General features: G+C 38.4%; 1 protein-coding gene and 1 pseudogene across 11 annotated transcripts in view; one reads left to right on the top strand and one right to left on the bottom strand.

Moving 5' to 3' along the window:
* The window catches only part of NEK4 (NIMA related kinase 4), a 50592-nt gene that overhangs the window by 6252 nt on the left and 17368 nt on the right, over positions 1-26972 (top strand). For 9 of the 11 annotated variants that reach the window (XR_006214828.1, XR_006214827.1, XM_042979132.1 and 6 more), the window contains 9 exons: positions 1122-1263; positions 3388-3765; positions 10034-10204; positions 10713-10865; positions 11331-11397; positions 12183-12292; positions 13621-13709; positions 14950-15155; positions 15613-15746. Coding sequence is in view for 9 of the 11 variants with exons in the window: in XM_042979132.1 (XP_042835066.1) it covers positions 1122-1263; positions 3388-3765; positions 10034-10204; positions 10713-10865; positions 11331-11397; positions 12183-12292; positions 13621-13709; positions 14950-15155; positions 15613-15746 (1450 nt within the window). In the remaining 2 variants the exon portion in view is untranslated. Of the gene's footprint in view, positions 1-1121; positions 1264-3387; positions 3766-10033; positions 10205-10712; positions 10866-11330; positions 11398-12182; positions 12293-13620; positions 13710-14949; positions 15156-15612; positions 15747-26972 lie in introns of those variants that run through there. The other 2 variants (XM_042979130.1, XM_042979131.1) reach the window with 2 other exon arrangements.
* Positions 17771-19704, bottom strand: LOC122236669 (annotated as a pseudogene).

Below are 26972 nucleotides of genomic sequence, written 5' to 3'. Positions count from 1 at the left end.
GAAAAATTTCTTTCTTTGGCAGGTGTTACCTTCACTAAACAGCTGTTTCAGGATGTAAGAGTTAGGGCTGGACAAGAGCTTCGTGATCTGTGTCTTGTGACATGTTAGATTTGAGAGCAATACTAGAGAGGCCCCAGGGGATAAAGAAAGACCATCTTTTTATTTACATTGTCTATAATTTGGCATCAAACAGACCTTTGGCCTTCCACAGCACTGGTCTCACCCTCCCATTGAATTCTCCAAAGGGTTATTAGTTAGCTCAGTTGTAGAAATGTCACACTAAAAGAGTTGGGGATATTAATCCTCTACACTTTTATTCTGCAAGTCCAGGCTGAGCGTACTCTGAAACTTGGCAAAGCAGTTGTGATTTAATCACAAACATATGAAACTTGAAAATTATGCCGGTTCTTCTGTACATAAGGTAATTTCTCATAGATTTTTTATTTTGGAATAGTCTTGTATTTACAGACAAGTTGCAGAGAGAGCACAGAGAGTTTATGTATACCCGTCACCCAGTTTCTCCTGTTGTAAACGTTGACATACCATAAATGGCATCAGTGGCTTACTGTTGACTGAACTCCAGACTTTATTTGGCTTTCTCTAGTTTTTCTACTAATGTCCTTTTTCTGCCAGGATCCAATCCAGGATATCATACTACATTTAGTCCTCCTATCTCCTTAGTCACCTTGTGTCTGTGACAGTTTCTCACTTTCTTTGTTTTTCATGACCTTGATTGTTTTTGAAGAGTACTGGTCAGGGGTGCCTGGGTGGCTCTGTCTGGTTAAGCATCCAACTCTGGATTTTGGCTCAGGTCATGACCTCATGTTTCATGAGATTGAGCCCCTGCATCAGGCTGTATGCTGGCAGCATGGAGCTTGCTTAGGATTCTCTCTCTCTCTCTCTCTCTCTCTCTCTCTCACAAAATAAATAAATAAACATTAAAAACAAAAGTACCGGTCAGGTGTTTTGCAGAATGCTGCTGCCTGGTTTTTGGAAGAATATTCTCTCTAAATGGACTAGTTCTATGGTTCTTATAATACATACACACATTTCTCTATATATGTAAAAACCTTTAATCTTCACTATACTGATGATAATTTTTTCTTTTCTTCCTCATAAAGAAAGACCTCCAAAAATAATATTAAAAACGGTGACTCTAAATCGAAACCTGTTGCTGCAGTCGTTTCTGGAAAGGCTGAATCAAATCATAAAGTCTTTCCCCTCCAGCCTCACTCTTCTGAGGGCTCCAAGACATATGTAATGGTATGTTTCGTTTTAAAGGGTATGTATTTTAGCAACTATTAAAATAGTAGGTATTCAAAGCAAGTTACATAACATCAAGTTAACCATTTTAAAGTAAGCCATTAATTGCATTTAGTACATTCACAATGTTGTGCAACCACCATCTCTATCTAGTTCCAAAACATTTCACATCACCCCAAAAGGAAACCCCAGACCATTAAGTAATCATCCTCATTCCCTGTTCCATCCAGTCCCTGGAAACCACCAATGTGTTTTCTGTCTCTGTGGATTTGCCTACTCCAAGTATTTCATATAAATGGAACCATATAATAAGTGACTTTTCGCGTCTGGCTTCTTTCACTCAGCATGATGTTTTTGAGGTAGCATGTGTCAGCACTTCATCAGTTTTTATGTCTGAGTGATACTCCGTTATATGTGTGCACCACAGTTTGCTTATCCAGTCATTCACTGGTGGGTATTGAATTGTTTCCACCTTTTGGCTATTGGTATGAACATTTGGGTACAAGTCTTTGAGTCTCTGTTCTCAGTTCTTTTGCGTATATGCATAGGAATGAAATTGCTGGGTCATGTGGTAATTCTGTGTTTACTTTCTGAGGTACCACAATGCCGTTCTCCAAAGTGGTTGCACCATTTTACTTTCCTACCAGCAGTCCACAAGAGTTCTGGTTTCTCCACAACCTCAGCAGCTCCTGTGATTTTCTACTTTTCTCATTCTAGCCATCCTAGTGGATGTGAAATGCTGAGTGTAGTCTGGGTTTGCATTTCCCTGATGACCAATGACATAGAGTCCCTTCCCATAAGCTTCTTGACCATTTGTATTTCTTCCCTCAAGAAATGTCTGTTAAGCCCTTTGCCCGTTTTTTAATTGAGTTTTTTGTAGTTTTGTTGTTGAGGTCTAAGAGTTCTTTCTATTTTCTGGACACTAGCTCCTTATCAGAGATATGATTTACGAATATTTCTTCCCATGCTATATACTTTGGTTTTTTTGCTTTTTTTTTTTTTTAAGTTTATTTATTTGTTTTGAAAGAGAGACAGAGTAACATGAGCAGGGGAGGGGCAGAGAGAGGGGGAGAGAGAGAGGGAGAGGGGAGGGGAGGGGAGGGGAGGGGAGGAGAGAATTCCAAGCAGGCTCTACACTGGCAGTGTAGAGCCAGACACGGAGCTCGAACTCACAAACTGTGAGATCATGACCTGAGCCAAAATCCAGAGTCAGATGCTTAACAGACTGAGCCACCCAGGTGCCCTGGCTTTTTACTTTCTTAATAATGTCCAGTTATACACAAAAGTTTTTAATGTTGATGAAAGCCAATTATCTTTTTTTTTTTTTTTTCTTATGTTGCTTGTACTTTTGGTGTCCTATCTAAGAATCCTGTGCCAAATCCAAGTTCATGATGACATATGGCTATGTTTTTTTCTAGGAGTTTTATAATTTTAGCACTTGTATCTAGGTTGCTGATTTATTTTTAAATTTTTAAATTTTCTTTTATTGTGAAATATCTATGACATAGAATTTGACATTTTGAACCATTTTTAAGCATACAATTTAGTGGCCTTAACTACACTCACAATGTTGTGCAACCATCACCACTATCTTCCAAAACCCTTTCATTGCTCCAAGCAAACTCTGTGCTCATTAAGCAATAGTCTCCCATTCCTCCCGTTCCCAGGCCCTGGTAACCTCTAATCTACTTTCCGTCTCTAGGAGTTTACCTGTTCTAGATAAGTTAATCATACAATATTTGTCCTTTTGTGTCTTGCTTATTTCATTCAGCATGTTTTCAAGGTTCACCCATGTCATAGCATGTGTCAGTACTTCACTCCTTTTAATGGCTTTATAATATTCCATTGTATGTGTATATTATATTTTGTTTATTCATCTGCTAATGGACATTGAGGTTGTTTCCACTTTTAGGCCAGTGTGAATAATGCTGCTCTAAACACTGGTGAGCAAATAACCTGTTTGAGTCTTACTTTTCAGTTCTTCGAGATATTTACCTAGGAGTGAGATTCCCAGGTTGTGTGATGATTCTATGTTTAACTTCTGAGGAACCTGCCATTCCTTTTGAGTTAATTTTATGGGGTGTGAGGAGTGCTGTAATAAATTAGAAGCCTATTTTCACTCAGGGTGAAGACAAATATTTGTCCCAGGAGAAACCCATGGTCACTGGCCCCTTGAAGTCACCAGCAAGTCTGAAAGTCCACACCTCCAAGCTGGACGTGAGCAATACTGCAGAATCACTAGCCACAATCAGTAGAGTGAATATTGACATCCTACCTTCAGAAAGGAGGGACTCACTGAAAGATGGCTTAGTTCGAGAGAATGAGCTAGAAGGTAAATGTGGTATTTCTCAAGTGAAGGAGAAGCTGCAGGATGGCACAAAGCCCAGCACTCACCCCAGAAACCTGATTCCCACATGGTCCTCTGGTGATGTCGCTGGGGGAAGGAATGACCAACTGAATCCTCTGCAACCCCTAAACACAGAACAAAAGCCAAAAGACCAGGTGAGTGATACGCATGAGGTGTTGGTTTCAGAGAGATGACTGGAAAGTGCAGTTATGAAGGTATGGCTCGTGTTGTTTGTCCTGTTCTAGTTGGTGTTTTGGGAAAGTTAGTTACTCTGTGTACCAGTTTAAACGTTCCACAAACTGGGGTGCTTGGGTGGCTCAGTCGGTTAAGCATCTGACTTTGGCTCGGGTCATGATCTTGTGGCTCGTGAGTTTGAGCCCCATTTTGGGCTCTATGCGGACAGCTCAGAGCCTGGAGCCTGCTCTGGATTCTGTGTCTCCCTCTCTCTCTGCCCCTCCCCTGCTCACTCTGTCTCTCTCTCCTTCAAAAATAAATAAACATTAAAAAAAATTTCTTTTTAAATAAACATTACACAAACTAAAGGATAGGACCCAGGGCTTCTTAGATCCCTTCTGTGCCCTGGCATAGGGTATTTGGTGGAAGCAGGGTACTTGTATGTTTTGTCCCATTTTTTTGTCACTCTTCCGTAGGCCTCCACATGGATGGGTAGTTCCAACAAGTAGGTAACATCACATTTCTTCTTGCTCTTGAAAAGTTAGTGATTGATCTCATTTCTTAAGAATAAAAAAAATATATATATGTATTGGAACCAAAAGGGAAAGAAAAGAAGGAGAAAAGCAAATGAGCAAAAGGATTTTGATACTAAGAGACTGTTCTGAGTAAATTTAAAGGTTAACTTTTACTTGAATTTGGAAAGAAGCCCGAGTTAAATGAAGCATGGCAATAGCTGAGGATTAGAGAGAAAGAACATTTGGTGAACTTTACGTTTTTATATGTAAAATATTCTAAAAATATATTTAAGTTGTATATTAACTGTTTTTATACTATGCTAAATATATTTGATATCATTTTTATATAGATATATAAAACTATTTTATACATTTATATTCAAATGTTTCTAATAAAATTTTATTTTTGTGGAAAAGCCCACGTGTAATGCTCTTGTCACTTAAAGTCATTAGACAGAAGTCTTAAGCTTTCTTTGGACACTGGGATTCTTAGTATTTTGTAAATAAAATTATGTGTTCTGCTTGGCTCTCAAATTATATTCAGGTATACTTCTTTCATTTTTTTCTAATTTCACAGTACTAATTCAGTGATTTTTAGTCTGTTTATAGAGTTGTACAATCATACTGTCTAATTCCCAAACATTTTTTGTAATGTTTATTTTCTCTTTTGAGAGACCGAGAGCGTGCATGCAAGCAGGAGCAGGGGAGGAGGGGCAGAGGGAGAGAGAGAGTCCCAAGCAGGCCCCACACTCAGCATGGAGCCCAGCTAGGGGCTTAATCCCACCACCATGAGATTGTGACCTGAGCCGAAATCAAGAGTCAGAGGCTTAATGGACTGAGCCACCCAACTGCCCCAGAACATTTTTATAGCCTCAAAAATAAACCCTATACCCACTAATAGTCACTCTCTAGCCCCTGCAACCATTATTTGTATGGATTTGCTTATTCTGAGCATTTCATGTACAGGCATACTTCAGAGATATTGCGGGTTCAATTACAGATCATTGCAATAAAGCAAACATTGCAGTACCGGGTGTCACATGAAATTTTTGGTTTCCTGGTGCATGTAAGAGTTATGTTTACATTATAGTCTAACCATCATCTGAGCTTTCAGGAAATCATAATCTTTTTGCTGGTGGAGGGTCCTATCTCAATGTTGATGAGTGCTGACCAATGCCGTAGGTGCTGAAGGGTAAGGGTGACTGTGGCAATTTCTTTAAGACAGCAGTGAAATTTTTGATACATTGGTTGACCCTTCCTTTTCCTTGAACACTTAGAAGCCATTGTAGTGTTAGTAATTGGCCTAATTTTCATATCGTTGTGTCTCAGGGAGTTAGAAGTCCCAAGAAGATGGAGAGAGGTGGGGGAATGGCCAGTAGGTGGAGCAATCATAACACACGCATTTATCAGTTAAGTTCTCCATCTTTTATGGGCACAATTTGTGGTGCACCAAAACAACTACAATAGTAACACCACAGATCACAGATCACCATAACAACTATTGTACTATTGAACATTTGAAACATTGTGAGAATTACCAAAACGTGACAGAGTCATAAAGCAAGAAAAGGCCGTTGGAAAGAATGGTGCCGGTAGACTTGGTCATTGCAGAGCTACCACAGACTTTCCGTTTGTAAAAAATACAGTATCTGTGAAGCGCAATTAAGTGGAGTATAATGAAATGAGGTAGGCCTAGAAATAGGATCATAAATTTAGGGACTTTTGTGTCTGGCGTCTTTTACTTAGCATAATGTTTTCAAGATTTCTTCATGTTGTAGCATATACCAGTATTTCATTCCTTTTTAAATTGCCAAATAAATTCACTGTATGTATATACCATGTTTTATTTGTTCATTCATCAGTTGATGAACATTTGGGTTGTTTTCAGTTTTTGGTTACTATGGGTGATTCTGTTATGAACATTCTTATACATAAGTTTTTGTGTGGACGTACGTTTTCAGTTCTCTTGGGTATGTATCTAAGAGTGGAATTGCAGGGTCTTACGTATGCTAATTCTACGTTTAACTTTTTGAGGAACTCTAAAACTATTTTCCAAAGCAACTGCATCATTTTACTTCCCAACAATATACAAGAGTTGCAGTTTCTCCACATCCTCACTAATACTTGGTATTTTCTGTTTTGTATTATTTTTTTCCTAGCTTATCTTAGTGAGTGTGAAGTGGTATCTTAACAGTGGTTTTGATTTGCATCTCCCTAATGACTAACTGTGTTCAGCATCTTTTCATGTGCTTATTGGCCTTCTGTATACCTACTTTGGAGAAGTACTGTTTCAGATCCTTTGCCCACTTTTTAATTGGTTTATTTATCTTTTTATTGTTGAATTGTAAGAGTTCTTTATTCTAGATGTCAGTCCCTTACCAGGTATAAGATTTGAAGATATTATTTCCCTTTCTGTGAGTTCTCTTCATTTTCTCGATGGTATCCTTTGAAGCACAAGAGTTTGTAATTTTGATGCAGTCCGGTTTTGTCTATTTTTTCTTTTGTCACTTGTGCTTTTGGTGTTATGGATACCTATCCCTATGTTTTCTTCTAAGAGTGTATAGTTTTAGCTCTTACATTTAAGTCTGTGACCCATTTGAGTTAAATTTTTGTGTATGGTGTGAAGAAGGGGTCCAGCTTCATGCTTTCGTATGAATATCAGCTTGTCTTAGCACCATTCATTAAAAGATTATTCTTTCTCCATTGAATTGTCTGGGCATTCTTGTTGAAAATCAATAGACTATAAATGTAATGGCTTATTTCTAGACTCTTAGTTCTGTTCTGTTGATCTGTATGTCTGCCCCCTGTCAGTAACACAGTCTTAATTATTGTAGAGAAGTTGAAGTCTTTCAACTTTCTTTTTTAAATGTTTATTTTCAGGAAAGAGAGTGTGCACACATGTGTGCACATATGCAGGGGAGGGACAGAGACAGAGGGAGACAGAGGATCCAAAGCAGGCTATGTGCTGAGAGCAGATAACCCAATACAGGGCTCAAACTCATGAACCATGAGACCATGACCTGAGCTGAAGTCAGTCACTTAACTGACTGGGGCACCCAGTCACCCCCAACTTTATTATTATTTCTTAGTATTGTTTTGGCTATTTGGGGTCCTTTGCATTTCCATTTTAAGACCAGCTTGTTAATTTCTGCAAAATGGGCTGAGATTTCAATAGGCATTGAATCTGTAGATCATTTCCACAGTATTGCTATCTTAATATTTAAGTCTTACAGTCCATTAACATGAGATGTCTTTCTATTTATTTAGGTCTTTAACAGACTTTTTGCTGTTTAGTATTCAAGCCTTGCACTTCTTTTATTAAATTCATTTTTAAATATTTTATTCCTTTTGATACTACTATAAATGGAGTTGTCTTAATTTTATCTTCATAGTGTTCTTTGCTTGTGTATAGAAATACAGTTGATTTTTGCATATCGGCCCTATGTCCTACAACCTTGAACTCATCTATTCTCTATTGGTTCTAATAATTTTTTTAATGTTTATTTTGAGAGAGAGTGCAAGCAGGTGAGGGGCAGAGAGAGAGGGAGAGAGAGAATCCTAAGCAGGCTCTGTGCCGCCAGCACAGAGCCCGATACCAGGCTTGATCTCACAAACCGTGAGATTATGACCTGAGCCAAAATCAAGAGTTGGATGCTTAACGGACTGAGCCACCCAGACCCCCTTTAATAATTTTTTTATAATGAACTATAGGATTTTCTGAATATAATATCATATTATCTGAAAATGGAGATTTTCTTTTCAGATGTGGTTGCCTTTATTTCTTTTTCTTGCCTAACTGCCCTGGCTAGAACATCCAGTATGGTATTGAGTAGAAGTAGTGAAGGTGGACATCTTTGTCTTGTTCCTGATCACTATCTTTTTTTTACATATATCACACGGGTTTTTTGTTTCTCTGATAGAACTTCATGTCTAGCATTTCCTCTTTGTTGTTGTTGTTGTTGTTGTTACTGTTTTTATTGATAAAGGTAGAAGTTTTTTAGGACCAATTGGATTTCATTGAGAAATGAATTGCTTAAGTCATTTGTTCTGTCATTCTTGTATCTGTATAAACTTTATTTGAACATCCTGTACTTATCAGCAGAGAAAAATTTATTTCACTGTCCAGAATTATATCACTATTTATTATCAGGGTCTCCTTGTTCAGCCAGCTTATTGTATAATATTGTAAACATGTAATCATTTGCTATATTTTTTGTATAATGTTACATGGACTCGAAATAATAAATTTACAAATTATTTTCTTACAGGAGTTGTTAGTTTGTGTTTGGCAGAGAACCTAAATGGTAGATGATAATGACTCTTAGAAAGCAACCTCAGGGCGGGACTCCTGGGTGGTGGGACTTGGTTAAGTGTCTGCCTCTTGATTTTGGCTCAGGTCATGATCTCATGGTTTGTGAGTTCAAGCCCCATGTTGGGCTCTGTGCTGACAGCATGGAGCCTGCTTGGGATTCATTCTCTCTCTCTCTCTCTCTGCCTTCCCCTGCTTACATACTCTCTCTGTCTCTCAATAAATAAATAAATAACCATAAAAAATTTTTTTAAAAAAGCAACCTCACCTTGTATTAACATTGCATTTTTTGTTTTTCTTTCTAAAATGTACCACACAGGGGCTCTTGATAAAAATGTGCTGCTTGAATGAGATTCAATTACCAGTGTCCATCTGTCAGATGTTCTGATAGTTAAAAATTGTTTAAGAAGTAAACATAAAGGGCACCTGGGTGGTTCAGTTGGTTGAGCATCGGATTCTTGATTTCGGTTGGGGTCATGATCCCAAGGTTGTGGGATTGAGCCCTGCTTTGGGCTCCACACTCAGCATGGAGCCTGCTGGGGATTTGAGGATTCTCTGTCTCTCTCTCTCTCTCTCTCTCTCTCTTTCTCTCTCTCTCTTTCTCTGCTTCTCTTCCCTGCTTGTGCATACTCTCCCTGTCTCTCTCTTAAAAAAAAAAAGGGAGAAAAAAGAAATGTAAAAATCTATTTTATTTTAATAATTTGTATGCATTTGTTTCTAAAACCAGCTATCCAAATAAAATACTAAGTCCTTTGTGATCTTTATAACTTAGAAGGTAATTTACCTTATCATCACTACTGCTAGGAATAGCTCCTGTTTTTTGAGCATCTAGTATGTCCTAGACAGAGTCCTAAGTACTTGAATGCACCATCTCCTCCAGCCTGCTTCAGTCAGGCAGTGTGTGTGAGGCATTATACCGCTTTATCGAGGAGGAAACTGAGGTTCAGGAGTATTAAGTTTCTCAGATAGGATTCCATTTGACTCCAAACCCAGTGCTGTTTTCTTGGTGCTTTTTAGGGTGTATCCAAATAACTGATATTTACTTGGGAAGTATGTATATATTAAATTGGATTTCATTTAAAACGTTTCCTAGTTTTCTGAATACAAATCCTATTAAAAGTTATGAAAAGAAGTATTTTTTTAAAACATGAATCGAACGTCAGTAGTTTGGGTTAATAACAATCTGAGTAATGTAATTAAAATAATTACTTACTTTTATTTGGGAAAAGAGGAAAAAAAGCCAGAAAATGTGGATAACCAATGTCAGCATTTTGTCTTTGCCTGTCCACACTGCAAATGAGCATTCATTTTGATAAAGACACTCATTTCCATTTATAATTTTAAAATAGTTTGGTCACTTGGAAGTTCAAGACTATCTCATTATTCTGTTTTCTTTTTTGTTTGTTTAATTTCATTATTCTTAAGGATCAAGTTGCTGGTGAATGTGTTCTAGAAAAACCAGACAGGACCAACCCAGGTTTACAGCCACACAGCTCCGGGTCTGAGCCTTCCCTCTCTCGACAACGACGACAGAAGAAAAGAGAACACCCTGAACACAGTGGGGAAAGGACACAGGTCAGCGGAGATCTCTTTGAAGTAAGTCACTGTGCTGTTGCTTGGGAAATAGACTTTATTTAGAATGACTAACAGTTGCCAAAAAGATACATAAGAAATGCAGGGAACATATGGAGAGGGGTAGCAATGGTAAGATGCTAAATATTAGTTTTCAAATGTCAGTGAGTTGGAAACAGAGTAAAGCTCTTATCTTTTCCATCAAAAATGGACAAATCCTCTTGAGAGTTAAAGGAACAGGCTAACAAGAGTATTTCTCTGATCCCTCCTGTGTTATACTGATGAATAGTTTCTCCCTTATCTTCTGCATAGAATCATGTCTACACCTCATTTCTTTCACAAGCACCCTGTCTATAAGCTTCTCAGATGGTAATTCACTTTTGGCAGAGTTTCCTTCCAATAAAATGCAATGTTTTGAAGTTTTTGAGAGCAAATCACTGCCAAATACATAGGAGACTTACTGGTAGGGGAACTTTGGAAATGGTTGTATATGAAACTGATAATTCCCACCTCCCCTTTTTAATTATTTAAGTTCCAAGAGGCTCCTCCTCGACTTTTGCCTTCTCTTCCCACTATCGGAAAAACGGATATCACATTATCACAAAAAGATGCTGAAAATCAAAGTAAAGTGGTCATTGGGTCTACTGTGAGCTGTTCGAGCAGCAGGGAGGTGCCATCATCCAAGGTTTGTTGGAGTGTATATTGGATTCGTTTCAACCTTCTTATAAAACTTTTTCGTTATAAAAATCCTATATATATTGTGAAGTTTTCTGTTAAAACATCTTAGCCCTGCCTTTTGCCAAACAATGGAGGGGACAAATTTGTGATTCTCAGCAGAAGCTTTCATTGAAATGGACAGATTCTATAGTTCCAGGGATGGTTGCTTCCACTTAATTAAGGATACCAAAGTAGATTCTGAATGTAGGAAATGCAAAATTTTCCATTTACCCTTCCAAAAATGAGTACTTCCCAGAAATGAGTGTTCTGATCATTCTAGCTAGTAGTTGTAACCAGGATATGACTGGTTTCAAACACGTTCCTTTAAAGGCCTGTGGAAGGCCTGTCCTATAGTGCTGGATGATAATGTCACGCATTCCAGGTGTTCTAAAAATAGTAAGAAGGAATGAAAGTAACGGACTTTCTTTAAAAGGATCGACCATTATCAGCAAGAGAGAGGAGGCGACTAAAGCAGTCACAGGAAGAGGTGTTCCCCTCAGGTAAAGTTTTCTCTTTCCTTCATCTATTGGAAGTTGTTGGTATGGCTTATGGATGTAGCATTGGTTCTGATTGTGAGATGTGAAGTATTTTCAGCATCAGTGATCCATCTGGGAAACAGATTTGGGAGAATTTTTAAAATTTCTTGGTAAATCTTTAAAAAAATCAACATATGCGGCTGTTGGGTCTGGAACTTGTATTATCAGAGGAAAAGGATATTAAAAAGAGAGCAAGAGGGGTTTGAGTGGCATTAACTCCTGGGAGATTTCAGACAGGAAATGGAGTGAGTGTTCAGTTTGTTTCCATGTTCAGATTCTGCTGGTCAAAGAGTGGTATCTTCTCAGGAACAGAGAGAGGAAGCTGGGAGAATGGTGCTTCCCTGGGCTGAGGGCTGTGATCATTCTTATCGCTATCATCTAAAAACAGGACTAGCAGTTTCCATTTATTGAATGCTGACTATGTCTCAAGCATTGTGGTAAACGTTTTAAGAGCATTGTCTCATCTCATGTTTACAGTAGCTGTCAAAGGCAGGCAGCATTATCTCCATTTTGCAGCTGAGGAAACTGAGGCTTGGAGGGCTTAAATAACTTGCCCAGGGTCACAGCACCGGTAGACCTAGAGCTGAGGTTTGAGCTGAGATGTCAGGTACCAGAGTGATGATGAATATGCTGTCTGAGGTACTTCTGGGCTGGCACTTGCTGGGGTATCTTTCATATATCCTGTGTAAAGCGCTCTTCTTTTGGGGCCAGCCCACTACAAACAACTGCTGGGGTGGTCACTTTTTCAGGCCCTTCAGTGAGGAGAGCTTCTCTGAGTGCATCAGGACCAGGGAAACCACCAGAGGAAGGCCAGCCCACCCCTAGCCGATGGTTGTCTTCTGACTGCTGTGCGGCTCAGGTATATTACATAGTCCTATGGAAAGGGGGGACGTGTCTATATCATCTGGCAAGCCTAATACAGTAAGCCTCATAACTGCCAGCTCCATTTATTTCTGGGACAGAACTGGCTTAAGTTCTGCCTTTTCACTTTTTTTTTTTTTTTTTTTTTTTGAGGAGAGAGAGAGCGAGAGAGAGAGCAAGAAAGTGCTCACAAGGGAGAGGCAGAGGAAGAGAGAATTTTAAGCATGGATGTGGAGCCCAACACAGGGCTTGATCTCACAACTGTGAGATCGTGACCTGAGCTGAAATCAAGAGTCTAATGCTTAACTGACTGAGCCACCCAAGCACCCCACCTTTTCACTCTTGATAAGGAAAAGAACTGGTGAATAATAATTAAGAAGGTTATTTTTGTACCATTAAGGGAATGAGTTTTACAGGTGCTCTTATAAGCAGTTGGTAGGTTAGTTACTATCTTTCTTTAGGTAGTATTTAAAACAAGACTTTAAACGGCTTCCATTAGGCAACCTTTTGCTTATTCTGCTGTGTAACCAATATACCCACCTACCTGGCCAAATTTTAGTCTCACTTGCTTATTATCTTTGCTCAGTTTCCTGTTTGTGTCAGAGTTCATCACCTTCTCGCCTAGGGATGATGTAGGGGCAGCACCTAGTGGCTACATAGGTAATTGCAGGTTTCCAACCCATTTTCACTTTTTTGTGTATTGATACTTCAGGAAAAATGATCCATTTTTCTGTACTGCACTTTCTGACATTATTTCTAGGAGCATATAATTATTTTTAAAAACAGAAACTTCTTGCTCTTGAAAGTAAGGAAGATTTGTTTCTTTAACAATATTCTATGAATAAATTGTTTCACTAATTAACACAGTCTTCTCCATTGTCTAAAGTTTTAAGGTTTGTGTGTAATTAAGTCAAGTACTCCTTTAAAGTATTTTAACAAAGAGTCTCCGATATAAACTGAGGTTGCTTTTATTTATGTGGCATTTTTTCTAGTTTAAAATTCTTTAGAGCACCAGCCCTCTGTGTGGGAGTTGGAGTACCAGAACTGTTTGTCCACTCGCCTCTGGAAGGAAAATTTATTCATAGCTGAGACTTTCCAGGGCCTTGTAAAATTTCCCTTTAAGGTTCTTCATGGTTCACTTGTGTACTTTATAGGTGAACTGGGACATCATTTGGGGAAAGTAACTTCAATTTTTATATCATTAGATTGTCCGGTTAAATTGGATGTAGGTGTGTGTTGTATGTAGACATTGCATCTGAGAGTGGTGCATGCATTACATTCTGGTTGTGTTGTCATGTGGAATTGTGTTTTTCCAAACATTAATAGGAAAGGAAAGTCATCCACTGTCTCTCTGAGGATGAATTAAGTTCTTCTACAAGTTCAACTGATAAATCAGATGGGGATTCCAAAGAACGGTATGTTCTTGTTTTTCTGTCTTCTTTCATAAACAATTTCTGTTTGAATTAATCCTAAATATACGTTTGTCATGGTGTTCAGACCTGCAGTGCTGTCATCGATAACATTATAAATGGGTTTTTGTACATCTTAGAGCTAAAAATAATCTCTTCTAATGAACACATCTGATTTCATTCAGAATTCTTCTAGAATGTCTTTTAAGATCTATGGGTTTATAATTTTCATCAGATCCATAAAAATTTTGGCTGTTACTTCTTCAAAATTTTTTTGGATCCATTTTTGCCTTCTTGAGGATTTTAATTACCTATATATTAGATTGTTTAAAGTTGTCCCACAGCTCACTGATGGTGTTCATGTGTTTTAGACTTTTTTCTGTTTCATTTTTCATAGATTCTACTGCCATATCTTTGAGTTCACTAGTGTTTTCTTCTACAGCGTCTAGTTTGCTAATCTTATCTCATGTATTTAACATAGTGTACTTTTAATTTCTAGGAGTTCTATTTGGGTCTTTTTATATCTTCCATGCCTCTCCTTAAGATGTTAATGCTTTCCTCTACCTTGGACATACGGAATATATAATAACCACTTAAGTGTCCTTATCAACTAATTCTATCACGTGTCACTTTTGGGTCTGTTTCTATTAACTGATTTTTTTCTCTTTATAAAGGTGTGCTATTTTCCTGCTTCTTTGCAGGTTTGATACTTTTGGCTGGATGTCAGACATTGTCAATTTTATCTCATTGGGAGCTGGTATTTTTGTATTGCTTGATATTCTTGAACTTTGTATGTGGATGTAATTAAGTTACTTGCAAATAGTTGGGCAGAATTTATACATAGAACCTGGAGCTTCTTTCTGGCTCTTTCCTTTCTAAAATTTCACTCTCTAGTGGCTATGATTGAACTTTGTCCTTTGTCTCTGCAGGCCAGAAAGACTGTGGGTTTTCTTTTGTACTTTAGCTGCCTATGGCCCTTAGGCTAAAAGGTGTTGACGCCCCTACAGAACCTGCATACAGGTTTTGTATATGCTCCATTGTCTTCACATACTTGAGTTTTAATTTTGTTGGGTTTATACTTATTATTTACAGAAGGGTCTGTCTGTAAGAGCTTACTTGCCTATTTAGAAGAACTTCCTGAAGGTTGTTTTGCATCTAATTTTTTGATGAAAAATTCTCATAAAGCCAATGAAATCACAAGGGGACTTATTTTCTCCCCCCCCCCCCCCCCCCCCGCTCCCCCCAGGAAAGGTCATACAAATGAAATGAGTGACTTGGTCCAACTGATGACTCAGACCCTAAAATTAGACCCTAAGGAGAGCTATGAAGATCTCCTCGTTCCAGATCCAGTGTCAGAATTTAAACTTCATCGGAAGTATCGAGATACACTGATACTTCATGGGAAAGTTGCAGAAGAAGCTGAGGAACTCCATTTTAAAGAGCTACCCTCTGGTGATCAGTTTATTCTTATACAGCAAACTGGAAAGCATGTTTATTGGAGAAATGTGTCACACCAAGAAGCTAATGCTCCCAAAATGTTTTTGCTTTTTTAAATTATTTTCTTTCAATAACTCCATAAAAGGCATATCTTGTTTTATGCAATAGTTGTGTTCCTGAAAAGTTGCATGCAAATTGTTTTTAAAAAATAAATATAAATAAAATGCATGTTTGGGTTTTTCATGTGGCTTTTCTTCAAATTAGATAGCTGTAGATTTAGGTTTAAGAGGTTGGTAACGAGACATGAAGTGTAAGTTCATGTATACATTTGTAGTCATTAAAAATACATGAAGTGCTTAAACCAAGCTCTTGTCAAAGTGAAAAAAATCTTAACATGACAAGATTTTTACAAAAACATGTTCTTGTTGCAGTGAAGTGTTTATTTTTCCCTATCTTTGTTATTTCTTTTTAGCTATCATGCCAGGTTCTGAAAAGATCAGAAGAATAGTTGAAGTCTTGAGAGCTGATGTAATCCAGGGCCTGGGGATTCAACTTTTGGAGCAGGTGTATGATCTTTTGGAAGAGGAGGATGAAGTGGAGAGAGAGGTGAGTGTCCCATCAGCCTAATGTGTCAACTGCTTGTGCGATGGAATTCTTTTTAACAGACTTTTGAAATTATCCATTTCACGCATTTAAAGCATACAATTCAGTGGTTTTTAGTATGTTCACAGAATTGTACAGCCATTACCACAGCTGATGTTAGAACATTTAATACCTCCAAAAGAGAGCCTGTATCATCACTCTCCATTGTCCCCAAGCCCTCCACCCCTAAGCAGCCACTGATATTTCTGTGTCTGTAGATTTGCCTGTTCTGGACATTTCATTTAAATGGAATCATACAAAACATGTGGTCTTTTGTGATTGGCTTCTCTCACCATAATGTTTTCAAGATTCATCCATGTTGTAGCATATATCAGATACTTCATTGTTTTATATGGTCAAATGCTATTTATTCCATTCTGTAGCTATCCCACATTTTGATTATCTGTTCATCAGCTGATGGACACTTAGGCTTCCACTTTTTGGCTATTATGAGTAATGCTGCTGTGAACATTTGTGTACAAGTTTTTTGTGTGGACATGGGTTTTCATTTTTCTTGGGTATGCATCTAGAAGTGGAAATTGCTGAATCATATGGAAAGTCTGCGTTTAACGTTTTGAAGAACTGCCAGACTCTTTTCCAAAGCAGCTGCACCATTTTACGTTCCTACCAGCAATGTATGAGGGTTCTAATTTCTCCACATTCTTGTCAACTCTTGTTAGTGTCATCATTTTGATTACAGCCATCCTAGCGGGTAGGAATCCCTAGCTGGGATTTTTATTAGAATGATATAGGATCTTGCTCTAAATAAATTCCAGTTTTGAGGCATCTGGGTGGCTCAGTCAGTTAAGCATCTGAAACTTGATTTCGGCTCAGGTAATCTCGCGGTTTATGTGATTGAGCTCCACATCGGGCTCTGGTCTGCGCTAACAGCGTGAAGCCTCCTTAGGTTCTCTACCCTCACTGTTTCTATACTGCCTTTTATCCTCTATGCATTTGTCTGTAGTTTGCTGTGTATATACACATCCATCACATCCATATATGTATCATAGGCTTTTTTTGTTTTGTTTTAAAGCCCAAATAGAATTATACTGTACACAGTTTTATAACATGTAATTTTTACATAATGGTACAACTGAGCTTAGAAGCATAGTCAGCTTCTTGTGGTAACAATCACTTGATCGATCCTGTGCTTTTGAGGCCTTTGCTCTTTTCCTACTGTCGCAGGGCTATTTCCTGATTGAGATGACCACTCACTTTGGGTCATGTAGATTATTCTCCAGTGAGTCAACTGCATTACATCACACCTGCATAAGAAAACTTTCAGAGTAGGGGCGCCTGGGTGGCTTAGTTGGTTAAGCGTCCGACTTCGGCTCAGGTCATGATCTTGCTGTCCATGAGTTCAAGCCCCGTGTTGGGCTCTGTGCTGACAGCTTGGAGCCTGGAGCCTGCTTCAGATTCTGTGTCTCCCTCTCTGCCCCTCCCCTACACATGCTCTGTCTTTCAGAAATAAATAAATGTTAAAAAAATTAAAAAACAGAAAATTTTCAAAGTAGTAGAAGTGCCTGAACAAACATTCTTTTGACTAGCTTTATTTTTAAATATTTGTATTTCTAGTTGTTTGGTGATAATAATAGCAATGAAAATGAAGCCTTAAATTCCTAGAAATACAGTTGCTTCTCCACCAATTTATTTATATTGTTTTTGATGCATTATCTTATTTTATCCAGACACTAGTCTGAACACACATGGTCCAAGAACACTCAAATAATAAACCAAATATAAACAGATGTTAAAGATTGGTCTTCATGGGGCGCCTGTGTGGCTCAGTCGGCTGGGCAGCCGACTTCGGCTCAGGTCACGATCTCGCAGTCCGTGAGTTCGAGCCCCGCATCGGGCTCTGTGCTGACAGCTCAGAGCCTACAGCCTGTTTCGGATTCTGAGTCTCTCTCTCTCTGACCCTCCCCCGTTCATGCTCTGTCTCTCTCTGTCTCAAAAATAAATAAACGTCAAAAAAAAAATTTTTTTTAAGATTGGTCTTCAAACATTATAGCCAACGATGCCATGCTTACCTATGATCTCATTGACATAAAACCACATCCACACCACAATCCCTATCAAAATAACACCAGCATTCTTCACAGAGCTAAAACAAACAATTCTAAAATTTGCATGGAACCAGGAAAGACTCTGAATAGCCAATGTAATGTTGAAAAAGAAAACCAAAGCTGGAGGCATCACAATTCCAGACTTCAAGCTGTATTACAAAGCTGTAATCATCAAGACAGTATGGTACTGGCACAAAAACAGACACACAGGTCAATGGGAACAGAATAGAGAACCCAGAAATGGACCCACGATTGTATGGCCAACTAATCTTGGACAAAGCAGTAAAGAATATCCAGTGAAAAAAGACAGTCTCTTTAGCAAATGGTGTTGGGAAAACTGGACAATGACTTAGCAGAAGAATGAACCTGGACCACTTTCTTACACCATACACAAAAATAAACTGAAAATGGATGAAAGACCTAAACGTAAGACAGGAAGCTATCAAAATCCTAGAGGAGAAAACAGGCAACAACTTCTTTGACCTCGGCTGTAGCAGCTTCTTACTTGACATGTCCCTGGAGGCAAGGGAAACACAAGCAAAAATGAACTATTGGGACCTTATCAAGATAAAAAGCTGCACAGCGAAGGAAATAATCGGCAAAACTAAAAGGCACCCACCAGAATGGGAGAAGATATTTGCAAATGACATATCAAATAAAGGGTTAGTATCCAAAATCTTAAGCTCAACATCCAAGAACAAGATAATCCAGTGAAGAAATGAACAAAAGACACAAATAGACTTTTTTCCAAAGAAGACATCCAGATGGCTAACAGACACATGAAAAGATGCTCAATATCATTCATCATCAGGGAGATACAAATCAAAACCACAATTAGATACCACCTCACACTGGTCAGAGTGGCTAACATTAACAACTCAGACAACAAGATATTGGTGAAGATATTGGTGAGGATGTGGAGAAAGAGGAACCCTTTGGCACTGCTGGTGGGAATGCAGAGTGGTACAACCACTCTGGAAAACAGTATGGACATTCCTCAAAAAATTAAAAATAGAACAACCCTAAACTCAGCAATTGCACTGCTAGGTATTTATCCAAAGGATACAGAAATGCTGATTCAGAGGGGCACACGCACCCCAATATTTATAGCAGTGCTATCGACAATAGCCAAAGTATGGAAAGAGCCCAAATGTCCATCGACTGATGAATGGATAAAGAAGATGTGGTATATACAATAGAATATTACTTGGTGATCAAAAAGAATGAAATCTTGCCGTTTGCAACAATGTGGATGGAACTAAAGTGTATTATGCTAAACAAAGTAAGTCAGAGAAAGGAATATATCATTTCACTCATGTGGAATTTAAGAAACAAAACAGATGAACATAGGGGAAGGGAAGCATAAATAATATAAAAACAGAGAGGGAGGCACACCATAAAAGACTCAAATATAGAGAACAAAGTAAGGGTTGCTGGTGGGGTATTGCGGGGGATGGGCTAAATGGGTGATGGGCATTAAGAGGGCACTTGTTGGGATGAGCACTGGGTGTTATATGTGATGAATCACTAAATTCTATTCCTGAAATCATTATTACCCTATATGTTAACTAACTTGGATTTAAATAAATTAAAAACAACACAACACGTCCACACCTCAGTGGCTACCGCTCTAGTCTATTCAGCAGAGCTTCCTTGACTGTGAGCTGTTGGAAGCTGTCAGTTTAGCACTCTTGACTTTTTTTCAAGCTCTGAATAGCAGTAGGGATCTCAGCAAAGACTGGTGGGAGGAACTAGTTCAACCTCAGCATAGTGCCAAAATGTGGCCAGTCAGTGCTTCGAGTAAGTCACAGCAGCACTGGAGCCTTCTCTGCAGGGTTATGAACAAACTGGGCCATTGCTCTGGACAGCCACTGAATGTCACTTCTCCAACAATTTAATACTAGATGACTTTGTTGTGTTGTTTTAATTTTTTATTTTAAAATAATTTTAGACTAGCAGTTGCAAAAATAGTATAAAGAATTCCTGAATACTCATCTATATTCCCTAACATTACTATTCTACCACTTTTGCTTCATTATTCTTTTTCTCCATATGTACAATTATTTTTCTGTCCATTTGTGAGAATGTTGTGGACATGATGTCCCTCCACCCCTGAATTCTTCATTTTATTTCCTAGGAACAAGAATATGTCCTTATATAACCACAGCACAGTGATCAGATTCAGAAAATTAACACTGATATAATACCATTATCTAATCTACAGACGTTATTTAAATTTCATGAGTTGTCACTGATATCCTTTATAGCAAAAGAAAAAAAAAATCATTCTGTTCTAGGATTCAGTTGATTCAACTCAATTGTGATTAAATAAAGGATTACTTTTTTTAATAGCTTTATTAAGATATAATTCACATACCATGCAACTCACCCACTAAAGTGTATACTTCAGGGGCACCTGGGTAGCTCAGTTGGTTAAGCGTCAGACTTTGGCTCAGGTTATGATCGCACAGTTCATGAGTTTGAGCACCACACTGGGCTCTCTGCTGTCAGTGCAGAGCCTGCTTCAGATCCTCTGTCCCCCTCTCTCCCTGCCCCTTCTCTGCTTTCATTCTCTCTCTCTCTGTCAAAAATAAGTAAATGTTAAAAATTATTTTCAATGTGCACTTCAGTGGTTTTTAATATATTCACAAATACATATATCACTACAGTCAATTTTAAATATTTTTGTCTCCTTAAAAAGAAACCTTGTACTTTTAGCTATTGACCCTCTATCTTCTCTTCCTTCCAATCCTAAGGAACCACTAAATCTGCCTTCTCTCTGTATAGATTTGCCTTTCTGGACATTTCATTTAATAGAATCATATAAAATATATAGTTTTTTGTGACTTTTTTTCACTTAGCATAATGTCTTCAAGGTTCATGTGTACAGGAACATTTATCAGTACCTCATTCCAACTGAATAGTGTTCTGTTGTGTGGATATGCCACATTTTGTTTAATTTTTTTATAAGTTGTTGGACATTTGGATTGTTTCCACCTTTTGCCTATTGTGACTAAATCTGATATGAACATTGGTGTGCAGGCTTCAGTGTGGATTCAGTTCCCTTGGATGTATAATGAGGAGTGGAATTGCTGGGTCACATGGTAACTGTTCATTTAAATGTTTGAGGAACTTCCAGACTGTGCTTTTTGTTTTTTTGTTTTTAATGCTTATTTATTTTTGAGAGAGAGAGAGCATGAGCAGGGGAGGGGCGGAGAAAGACAGAGACACAGAATTCAAAGCAGGCTCCAGGCTCTGAGCTGTCAGCACAAAGCCTGATGTGGGGCTCGAACACATGGACTGTGAAATCATGACTTGAGCTAAAGTCGAATGCTTAACTGAGCCACCCACGCGCCCCAATTCCAGACTGCTTTCTAAAGCAACTGCATCATTTTATATTTCTACCACCAGTGTAAGAGGGTTCTGATTTCTCCCCATCTTAGTCAACATTTGTTATTATCTGACCTTTGGTTTATAGCCATCCTAGCAAGTGTGAAGTAGTATTTATTGTGGTTTGGTTTGCATTTCCCAGATGGCAACTGATGTTGAGCATCTTTTCATATATTACTTTGCATTTGTATATTTTCTTTGGAGGTATGTCTACTTAGGTTCTTTGCCTATTTTTAAATTGAGTTATTTATATTTTAATTAATGAGTTATAGGAATTGTCTATATATTCTAGATACAAGTCATATTATCAAACACATGATCTGTGTATATTTTTCCCATTCTGTGGGAATGGGAGAATGTCTTTTTACTTTCTTGATAGTGTTCTTTGAAGCACAAAAATTTTCATTTTTGATGAAGTCCAATTTATTTTTATTTTTATTTCTTAATGTTTATTTATTTTTGAGAGATGGAGAGAGAGAGTACGTGAACAGGGAAGGGGCAGAGAGAGAGGGAGACACAGAATCTGAAACAGGCTCCGGGCTCTGAGCTGTCAGCACAGAGCCCACCGTGGGGCTCAAACTCACAAACCGCGAGATCATGACCTGAGTTGAAGCTGGATACTCAACCGACTGAGCCACCCAGGCGCCCCTATTTTTCTTTTGCTACTTGTGTTTTTGGTGTCATCAAAGAATCCTTTGCCAAATCCAAGATCATGTAGGTTTACCTCTATGTTTTCTTCTAAAAGGTTTGTAGTTTTAATCTGTGTATTTAGGTCTTTGATGTATTTTGAGTTAATTTTTGTATATTGTATGCAGTAAAGGTCCATCTTCATTCTTATGTATGTGGCTATCTTGTTGTCTGACCTCCATTTCTTGGAAAGACTGTTCTGCCCCCTGGTCAAAAAAGAAACAAGTTGACCATATACACTTGGGCTTATTTTTAGACTCTCAATTCTGCTCCTTTAATCTGTGTCTGTCCTTTTGCCAGTACCATACAGTCTTGTTAACTGTTGATTTGTAGTAAGTTTTAAAATCAAGATAGATGAATCCTCCAACTTGGTTATTTTTCAAAATTGTTCTGGCTAAGTCAGAGTGGCCAAAATGAACAAATCAGGAGACTATAGATGCTAGAGAGGATGTGGAGAAACGGGAACCCTCCTGCACTGTTGGTGGGAATGCAAACTGGTACAGCCACTCTGGAAAACAGTGTGGAGGTTCCTCAAAAAATTAAAAATAGACCTACCCTATGACCCAGCAACAGCACTGCTAGGAATTTACCCAGGGGATACAGGAGTGCTGATGCATAGGGGCACTTGTAACCCAATGTTTATAGCAGCACTCTCAACAATAGCCAAATTATGGAAAGAGCCTCAATGTCCATCAACTGATGAATGGATAAAGAAATTGTGGTTTATATACAAAATGGCGTTCTACGTGGCAATGAGAAAGAATGAAATATGGCCCTTTGTAGCAACGTGGATGGAACTGGAGAGTGTTATGCTAAGTGAAATAAGCCATACAGAGAAAGACAGACACCGTATGTGTTCACTCTTATGTGGATCCTGAGAAACTTAACAGAAACCCATGGGGGAGGGGAAGGAAAAAAAAAAAAGAGGTTAGAGTGGGAGAGAGCCAAAGCATAAGAGACTCTTAGAAACTGAGAACAAACTGAGGGTTGATGGGGGGTGGGAGGGAGGGGAGGTGGGTGATGGGTATTGAGGAGGGCACCTTTTGGGATGAGCACTGGGTGTTGTATGGAAACCAATTTGACAATAAATTTCATATATTGAAAAAAACAAAAAACAAAATTGTTCTGGCTATTCTGGGTCCCTTATAATTCTATGAATGTTAGAATTTGCTTGTCAATTTCTTCAAAGAAGCCAGTTGGGATTCTTATAGGGATTGCATTGAACCTGCAGATTAGTTTATATAGAGTATTACCATCTTAACAGAGTTAAGACTTCCAGTTCATAAACATGAGGTGATTTTATGTTTATTAAATTTTAGATCTAAATTTCTTTAAACAATGTTTTATAGTTTTCAGAGCATAAGTTTTATACCTCTCGTTAAATTTATTCCTGAGTATTTTATTCTTTTGATCTTAATGGAATTTTCTTATATTTATTTGGGATTGTTTACTGCAAATGCACAGAAATAAATTTGATTTTGGAAATCTTGACCTTGTGTCCTGCAACCTTGCTTAACTTGTTTATTGGGTTTAATACTCTTTTTTTTTTTTTTTTTTTTTTTTTTTTTTTGTGCACTCCTTGGAATCTTCTCTATATAATATCACATCATCTGTGAATAGAGTTAGCTTTACTTTATAGTCTGGATGTCTTTTACTTCTTTTTCTTGCCTCATTGCCCTGGCTAAAACCTCCAGTACAGTATTGAGTAGAAGTGGTACAAGTGGAGGTCCTTGACTTGTTTCTGATCTAAGAGGGAAAGCATCCAGTCTTTCACCATTAGTTGCCTGTGTGTTTTTATAGATACCACTTATCAGCTTGAAGAAGGTTCTTTCTTTTCCTGGTTTGTTGAGTGTTTTTTTTTTTTTTTTAATCATGAAAAGGTATTAGGTTTGTCAGATGCTTTTTATTTCAATGATCATATGGTTTTTGTTTTTAATTCTGTTGATAGGGTGTGTAACATTATTGATTTGGGGATGTTAAACCATCCTTGCATTCCTGAGATAAACCTCACTTGGTCATACTACTACTTCTATGTTACTGGAGTCATGTTTCTAGTATTTTGTTGAAGATTCTTTTGTCATATTCTTACCAGATATTGGTCTTTAGTTTTCTGTGATGTCTTTGGTTGTGTTATAGGGGTAATAATGGCTTCATAGAATGAGTTGGGGAGTGTTCCCTCACCTTCTGTTTTTTGAAAGACTTAGTGAGTAATTGGCATTCTTAATTTTTTTGTTGTTTATTTGAGAGAGAGAGTTCATTAAAAAAATTGTTTTTTAACGTTTATTTTTGAGAGAGACAGAAAGAGACAGAGTGCGAGCGGGAGAGGGGCAGAGAGAAGGGGAGACACAGAATCTGAAGCAGGCTCCAGTCTCTGAGCTGTCAACACAGAGCCTGGTGCGGGGCTTGAACTCAGAAACTATGAGATCACGACCTGAGCTGAAGTCGGACACTCAGTGGAGCCACCCAGGAGCCCCTAGAGAGTTCATTTTTTTAAGATTCTGCATATAAGTGAGATCATACAGTATTTGTATTTCTCTGTTTGACTTATTTCACTTAGAATAATGCCTTCAAGTTTCATTGATGTTGTTGCAAATGGCACTGTTTTTTTCTCCCTCACTTTTAAAGGACATTTTTGCCAGATAAAAGATTCTTGGTTGACAGTTGGGTTTTTGTGTTGTGTTGTTGTTTCACTTTGAAAATACTGCACTACTGTCTTCCGCCCTCCAAAGCTTCTGATGAGAAATCTGATATCATATTGGAGATCCCTTGTATGTGATAAGTTGCTCCTTTATTGCTGCTTTCAAGATTCTCCCTTTCTCTTCAGCTTTCAACAGTTTGATTATAATGTGTCTGGGTAAGAACTGTTTGTTTCATCCTAGAGTTCATTGAACTTTCGGATGTTTATATTCATGTCTTTGTTAAAACTTCATACATCTTGGCTATTATTTCTTCAAATCTCTCTCTCTCTTTCTTCCCCTTCTGGGACTCCCACTATACACATATATCTGTCTCTTCAAATCCCCTGAGAGTTGCATCAGCTGGAGGGGGAGAGGTTTGTAACTGTCACTGAGGGCTGCAACAGTGGTTGCCTGCTTCTGTGTTTGCAACTCTGTGAGCAGAAGAAGCAATCATCTGTTAGTACACAGACCCCCAGGACTTGGAGGACAAGTTCTTATTGCCTACCCTGGCTCCACAAGCTGTGTGCAGACTGCTCCAGGAACATCTGCCCACCCAGCTGCCTGCTACCAGGCTTGGGGGTGCTAGGGACTGAAATTGACTGAAATTAACCACAATTTACCAGCCTTCCCCTGGAAGTTACAAGTCTTTAATAGACTGCAGAGGTCCAATATAGTTACATCAGGCATTTTGTCAGGGCAGTTTTTTGTCCATGTGAGGAGAAGAAGTCCTCGTGCTTTCTCCTCTGCCCGCTTTCATACATATTGTGTAATTACTTTTTAAAAAATTTTTAGTTTTTTTTATTTTTGAGAGAAACACAGAGTATGAGTGGAGGAGGGGCAGAGAGAGAGGGAGACACAGAATCCAAAGCACGTTTCAGGCTCTGAGTTGTCAGCATAGAGCCTGATGCTGGGCTGGAACGCCCAAACTGCAAGATCATGACCTGAGCCAAAGTCTGACGCTTAACCGACTGAGCCAACCAGGCACCCTGTATTGTATAATTATTTTAAAATCAGTTCCGAGAAGAAAGGAAAAACAATATGCATATATATTAGGTTTTATTTTCATAATTACTCTGAGGTGTCATCTGAAATTGGCCCCTGGTAGGAGGAGGGCAGAGAGAGGGGGAAGGAAGAGGCAAACGCTCCACATTGGTAGGTGGCAGTTTTAATAAGGAAGGGAACTTACATATGAGGCTTGTCTTGGGCAGCCACAAGATGAGTAGATCTCCACACCTACCTGCCAAATCTCAGAAGTTCATATATATATATATATATATATATATATATATATATATATATATATATATATATATATATGTTATATTAACTGAGTTCAATCACATATACTGTCCAGATGGTCTCAACACCACATCACTATCTCAAGGCTATGCCCTTGGGCAGCCTTTGGGAGTAGGGAAGGCAAATGGAATGTACATTCCAAGGACAGGAGAGGATGGGAACCTCTAGTTGCCAGGATTAGGTTCACAAGTGAACCAGAGGTCACATCCTCTCCATAACCTCCCCTCAAAGTAGTGCTTTTATGTTTCCATGTAAATGAAAATTGTTGTCTAGGGTCTTTTTGATTTCAGCTTGATAAACTACCTTTAGTAGTAGTTCTTTCTTTTTTTTTTTTTTAAGTGTTTTAATGTTTATTCATTTTTGAGAGACAGAGACAAAGCAAGAGGGGGCGGGGCAGAGAGAGAGGGAGACACAGAATCCGAAGCAGGCTCCAGGCTCCGAGCTGTCAGCCAGAGCCTGATGCAGGGCTTGAACCCATGAACCATGAGATCATGACCTGAGCTGAAGTTGGATGCCTAACCAAGTGAGCCACCCAGGCAACCCTGCCTTTAACAGTTCTTGTAAAGTGGTCTGCTAGCCACAAATTCTTCACCAGGGAATGTCTTTACTTCACCTTTTATTTTTGAAAGACAGCTTTACTGGCTATGGGATTCTTCTTGCTTGACAATTTTTTTTCTTTGAACACTTTGAATATAGTATTCCACTGCCCCTTGGTCTCTGTTGTTTATGTTAGCTGTTAATGTTATTTCAGTTCCTTTATAAGTGATACAGTTTTCCTCTTGCCACTTTCATGATTGTTTCCTTGTCTTTGGCTTTTAGCACTTTTGCTTTAATGTGTCTGTAGATCTCTTTGAGTTGATCCTGCTTGGAGTTCATGGAGATTCCTGGATGTGTAGATCAGTGTTTTTCAATACATTTGGAAGTTTTCAGCCATTATTTCCTTTTTTTTTAGACGTATTTTATTATTTATTTGTTTGTTTGTTTAAATTTATATCCAAGTTAGCATATAGTGCAACCATGATTTCAGGAGTAGATTCCTTAATGCCCCTTACCCATTTAGCCCATCCCCC

Source organism: Panthera tigris, chromosome A2, assembly GCF_018350195.1.
Source record: "Panthera tigris isolate Pti1 chromosome A2, P.tigris_Pti1_mat1.1, whole genome shotgun sequence".
NCBI classification, from domain to species: Eukaryota; Metazoa; Chordata; class Mammalia; order Carnivora; family Felidae; genus Panthera; species Panthera tigris.
The sequence above is the reverse complement of the archived record's forward strand: the minus strand, read 5'-3'. Positions and strand labels throughout refer to the sequence as shown.